At 38.8% G+C, this 6,000-nt stretch overlaps 1 protein-coding gene across 13 annotated transcripts in view; it reads left to right on the forward strand.

Annotated features, from left to right (window-relative positions):
- Positions 1-2,938, forward strand: part of USP28 (ubiquitin specific peptidase 28) — a 60,669-nt gene extending 57,731 nt beyond the window's left edge. For all 13 annotated transcript variants that reach the window (XM_019665265.1, XM_019665269.1, XM_019665270.1 and 10 more), the window contains 2 exons: positions 716-911; positions 1,928-2,938. In XM_019665265.1, coding sequence (XP_019520810.1) covers positions 716-911; positions 1,928-2,103 — 372 coding nt within the window. In that variant the 3' untranslated portion in view covers positions 2,104-2,938. The remainder of the gene's footprint in view (positions 1-715; positions 912-1,927) is intronic.
- The last annotated feature ends 3,062 nt before the right edge of the window (positions 2,939-6,000 follow it).

The following is a 6,000-nucleotide window of genomic DNA, read 5'->3' on the forward strand; positions in this document are numbered from 1 at the left end:
AAAATCCCAGTGCCTACGTCACCTGCATACCAATTACATCAGCATGTCTGGGGTGGGGCATCATAGTTTTTTGTTTGTTTGTTTGTTTGTTTGTTTGTTTTTTATTGGTGAATTGGGGAGGGGAACAGTGTTGGAGAATTGGGGAAGAGAAACATTATGTTTTTCCAGGACCCATCAGCTTCAAGTCAAGTTGTTGTCCTTCAATCTTAGTTGTGGAGGGCGCAAGCTCAACTCTAAGTCCAGTCACCGCTTTCAGTCTGGTTGTGGGGGGTGGCATAGCCCACCATCCCATGCGGGAGTCAAACTGGCAATCTTGTTACACACTGAGCCATCCAGCTGCTCAGCTCAAGGTGCCTTGTTCAATCTTAGTTGCAGGGGGTGGGGTGGGGGGCATGCAGCCCACCATCCTATACGGGTGTCAAACCAGCAACCTTGCTGCTAAGAGCACATGCTCTCACCAGCTCAGTGGCAGCTCAGCTCAGGTGCAGCTCACTGGCCCATGTGGGAATCGAACCGGCGACCCTGTTGCTCAGAGCTCGCGCTCTTAACCAACTGCACCACTTTGCCAGCCTGGACATTGTAGTTTTTAATGGTTCTCCAGGCATTTCCAATATGCAGTAAAGTTTGGGAACCACTTGTTTAGGATCTTCTAAAAAATGGTATTTGTCTTTTTCAGACTTTTTTTTTTTTCTCCCATGCTGCCTTTTATCTGTAGGAGCTGAATGCCAAAGCGGCTTCTCTCTTTGAAACAAATGATGACCACTCTGTAACAGAGGGCATCAATGTGATGAATGAGTTGATCATTCCCTGCATTCACCTTATCATTAATAATGATATCTCCAAGGATGATCTGGATGCCATTGAGATCATGAGAAAACATTGGTGCTCTTACCTTGGGCAAGATATTGCAGGTATGTTGTGTTTAGCACTTCCAATAATTGCTAAGGCTCTTGAGAATTGTAGACATTACAGTGGTCTTACTCTGTAGCACTGGTTGTCACATCTTTTTAAGGGGTTATTGGAGCCCCCTAGCACATAAATGAGTTAAAAGTACATCTGCTCCATTGAAACAAGGGACGGGAGCCTGGGCCTCTGGGCCTCTCAGCCTCTGCTTACCTCCTCTGTTGCTGCTAAAGCATCTCCACAGGCAACCAGGGAGCCCTGTTTGAAAACATCACTGCTCTCCAGGAGTGTCACACTTCCATTGCTTTTTTATGTGCCAAAACCTGAATTCTAATTTTATAGTTTAAACATCAAAATCTATTTATGCAGCTTGATTGCCTGGTGGTGCCATAACTAAATTTTCCTCTGACTTGAAGTATCAAAATATAATCATATTAACTCTGATGCCTTTGAGATTAATAAATTAGTAAATGCAATATTCTTGTTTGTACAAAGCATTTTGGAGAGGCATCCTAAGATAGTTTTTTTTTTTTTTAGGTGAGTTTGGTAGGCTTAAAACATTGGTGTATATTCTAAATGAATGCTTTTAATGTCTTCAGTTTTTATTTAGACCATCTGTGATGCATAGCTTAGTGCCATGTGTACACACTGTTATATTTTGATCGTTTGAAAGAAAGTAGCACCATTATATTTATGGTACAGAGTGTTATATCCACTTTCTCAAAGTTTAAAAGGATGATTGATTAGAAGACTTATCCATAATGCAGTGAATATATAGTGTTGTTCTGCCGCAGGTCTGATCGTTTAAAACAGTGACCTAAAGCTGTGGAATATTTGGCAAGTAGGGTTTTGCTCCTGGTTTGGCCTGAAAGAGTCATCATTTGTTGTTAGCTGGCCAGAATAATGCTTTGACCTTTAAGGTTGGGTAATGGGCTATTTGGAGGGCTGTATAGTTGCAGACTTACTGGTTTTTACTCAGAGATCTATTTAGCTGTGTGTGTAACTATGCATTTTCCCTCCACAGAAAACCTGCAGCTGTGCTTAGGGGAGTTTCTACCCAGACTTCTAGATCCTTCTGCAGAAATCATTGTCTTGAAGGAGCCTCCAACTATTCGACCCAATTCTCCCTATGACCTTTGTAGCCGATTTGCAGCTGTCATGGAGTCAATTCAAGGGGTTTCAACTGTGACAGTGAAATAAGCCCCCACGTGTTCAAGGCCCCGCCTGGCCTTTGGTGGCCTGCCTATTGCACAGATGCCTGTTGTCACAGTGTTTACCGTGGGAAAGGAATTAGGTGAAAAAGTGAGATTTGGATCCAGACCCCAACCATGCTGCGTGTGTAACAAAGGATTGAAAAGAAAATGGCACTTTTTAGGAATAGAATCACAAAAGCAATTTCACTAAAAAAGGCAGGAACCAGTATATTAAGGTGTCTAATTATGCCAGAAGAACTGAAATGGCCTCTTGTACCTACAAGGATGCTTGGGCTTTTCTAAGCCTTTGCCACTTTTAAAATTATCCTTCAGGCATAAATATTTTTGACAGTGGAATAGAAGGGTGATTCATCAGAACCCTAACCGGATGAACAGCTACTAGTTATTCTATCAAATACAGATGACATGTAAAAATCCTGGCTCTTGACAGGAGATGACAAAATGGGTTGCTGATAAACCACCACCACCCTTTTACATGTGGGTAGAATCATGTGGCTGTAAGATGCTGAAAAGTCAAAAGAAAGCTGCCTTTCCTTTCTTTCTTTTCTCTCTTTTATATTTTTCAATAAACCAGAAAACCTCATGCTCAGTCCTGAGTGAAAGAAAGGAGAGCATTAAGGACTTTAAATATAACAGCATTGTGAAACTTGACTAAAAGTAGTGGGTTTGTTTGTTTGTTTTGTTTTTCTAAATGAGAAAGTGTGTATATGTAAACTCTTGGGTGTCCTATACTAGAATGGTTGACCCTTTTTTTGGTGGGGGGGGGCTTTATTTTTTTTATTTAAGTATAGCTGGTATACAATATTATGTTAGTTTCAGGTGTACAATATAGTGATTTATATACTTTATGATGCGGTCACCACACTAAGTCTAGTAATCACCTGTCACCATGCAAACCTATCACAATATTATTGGCTGTATTTCCCTTAACCTTTTTGACCCCTCCCCCCACCCCCTCCCCTCTGCATAAAACAAAACAAAAACAGTCTCATAGAAACAGAGATCAAACTAGTGGTTAAAGAGTGTTTTGATAGTTGTTAACCATTTAGGTAAAATTTTCTATCATCAGAAAATTGTCAAAAACAGATGTCTAAGGTTGTTGGCCCAAAAGAACATTTTGATACCCTCCCCCTTTTGCTTTGAAAAAATAAGGGATGTGGATTTGTAAAAAGGAAAAAAAAATCTATATATATGTATATGTAGAGAGAAATATCCCCTGTTGACCATTTTTTAAAAAGCTCCAGATTGGGTATTATGTTTTAAACAAAATTTTTGATTAAGGAGGGAAACATGGAAGGGAAGAATGCTTGATAGAACTATGCAGATTTTATAAATGTGCAATAAAAGTATTGTTTTACCTTTGGTGTCCAGCATGGCCTTTATTTAAATGTATATTTTCTATTTTGGAAGTGGATAGACCCAGAAAGCATTTGTCATGTTTCAGTCTTTCTTTTTTAAAAGATGTAAATTAAGGAGTTGAGAAGCTTCATGGGCTGAAATAAGAGCAGACAATGGTCAGCGCCGGAGCAGCACCTGGTGACGGGTAACTTTGTATCTCATTTGTTAGTTGCAGTGTATGTAAGTTCATCTACTCTCTAATTTGTCAAATTTAGAAGGAAAAAAAATTATTTTTCTAAACTGAATTTTTTATATTTTGATTAAGTTAATGGTTTGGCCGTCTTTTACAGATATTCAGAGGTGCTTTAGTGTTTTAAAGCTCATGGCAAAGATTTGTTTCATGGTAAATTGAGCAATATTCTTACCCAGTGATTTCCTTTTACTGTTCAAAATTCTAAGTACCACCATTTATTTACCTTTCACTTCTAAATCCCTGTCATTATTGAATACTGTACACAGTTATATTATTTCACTTAATGTAACAACCCTGGGATGACGATGGGGACTATGATTTGTCTAAGGTCATAGATGACCTGAGTAGTGGAGCTGGGACAATAACGCTCTGTGGTCTCACTTGACAGCCTGTGCTTTTAACAGCTGCTCAGTTGTCCTTGGTTGTCTTGGAAATCTTTTGCTTTGTACCTTTCCACATTAGTTATTTTCTGGTCAGCTACTGAGAGTCTACAGTCTGCCAAGAACAGAACTGATGGACATCTAGAGTGTGCAGTGTTGAGTAGTTTGTAAGCTTGGGATCCACTCAAACCACCAGGGGGAGTGCTAAGAACTAATTTCTTTTTTCTCACTTTAGCTGGCTGCCTTATGCCCAGCCTGACTTCTTACAGGGTCCACACACTGTCTCACACTAAGAATAAGAATGGTTTTTACATATTTAAAGGGTTGTGAAAAAAGGATGAGGGGAATGGAGATGGGGAGAGGAGGAAGAGGAATAAAACGATGTGACTCCTACCTAAAATGATTCAAGAGTTTGGGCAGGGTACTTTTCCAAAACACAAATTCAGCATAAATTCCTTTGAGACTGGGTTTAGACTTCCGGTGGTTAACTGGAATTGCAATCCTCTTCTGTTTGAATTTGTTACCTCTTTTAAGAACAGTGACGCATAGTAACATATTTACCCTACCTACTTCAAAAAAGAGGTGTGAGGAGAATACACATACAACAGAAGAATTTAAATAATGAACTAGATGCTAGTATTGAATGATGCGCTGGGCTGTAGCAGGGATAAGACAGAAGAGGAAATTTATTGTAGCTGTAGTTTATTTTCACTGCTTGGTATATTGTATTTCATTGTATAAATATATCTTATAATTTGTTCTGCTAATTGTCATTTGAGTTTCCAATTTTTGGCTACTACCCATAGTGCTACCAGGAACATTCATGTATTATCTGACAATTACGTTCACAAACTCATCTTAGAAAAAGCGCTACATACCTCATTGCTGAATATCACTATGGTCACCTTCGAAGTACTCCCTTTGGGAAGCTGTACACTGATGCCAGTGCCTAGTCCACCCTTCAAAGCAATTTTGGAACTCTTTTTCTGGAATGGCCATCAGAGTTGTCGTTGTATTACCCTTGATTTCCTGAATATCATCAAAATGTCTTCCTTTCAATATTTCCTTTATCTTTAGGTAAAGAAAGAAGTCGTTGGGGGCCAGGTCAGGTGAGTAGGGAGGGTGTTCCAATACAGTTATTTGTTTACTGGCTAAAAACTCCCTCACAGACAGTGCCATGGGAGCAGGTGAATTGTCGTGATTCAAGAACCATGAATTGGTGAAAAGTTCAGGTCGTCTAACTTTTTCACGCATCCTTTTCAGCACTTCCAAATAGTAAACTTGGTTAACTGTTTGTTCAGTTGGTACAAATTCATTATGAATAATCCCGCTGATATCAAAAAAGGTTAACGTGTTGCAACAAGTTTGCAAACTTAATTGTCAAACCTTCGTATGTCTTGATGCACATATAAATGCATTTTTGTTAGTATGTAGCTATGAGTGGAATTACTGGGTCATAAGAATAGACATATTTTTATTCGGTACTGCCAAATAGTTTTCCAAAGCAATTACAACAATTTACATTTCTACCAGCAGTTTATAAGAGTTCCAGCTGCACCATATTCTTCTCAGGATTTGCTTTTGTCAGTATTTTTAATTTAGCCATTTTGATAGATGTGCAATGACATTGTTTTAATTTGCACTTCCAGAGTGCATAGAGATGTTGAGCATATCCGTGGACCTAGTGATCTTTGGCTATTCTTTTTTGTGAAATGCCTATGTAAGTCTTTTGCCTACATTTTTGTTGGATTTTCTTTTTCTGATTGATTTATGGAATCTCTTGGTTATATGCATTACACATATCTTCTCCCACTCTGGTTTTTCACTCTTGATATCTTTGATGAAAACAAATTTCTAATGTTAATGTCCAACTTATCAGTTTTTTCCTTCATGGTTAGTGCTTAGTATACCC

The sequence above is a fragment of the Hipposideros armiger genome, unplaced genomic scaffold (assembly GCF_001890085.2).
Source record: "Hipposideros armiger isolate ML-2016 unplaced genomic scaffold, ASM189008v1 scaffold_437, whole genome shotgun sequence".
Classification (NCBI taxonomy): Eukaryota; Metazoa; Chordata; class Mammalia; order Chiroptera; family Hipposideridae; genus Hipposideros; species Hipposideros armiger.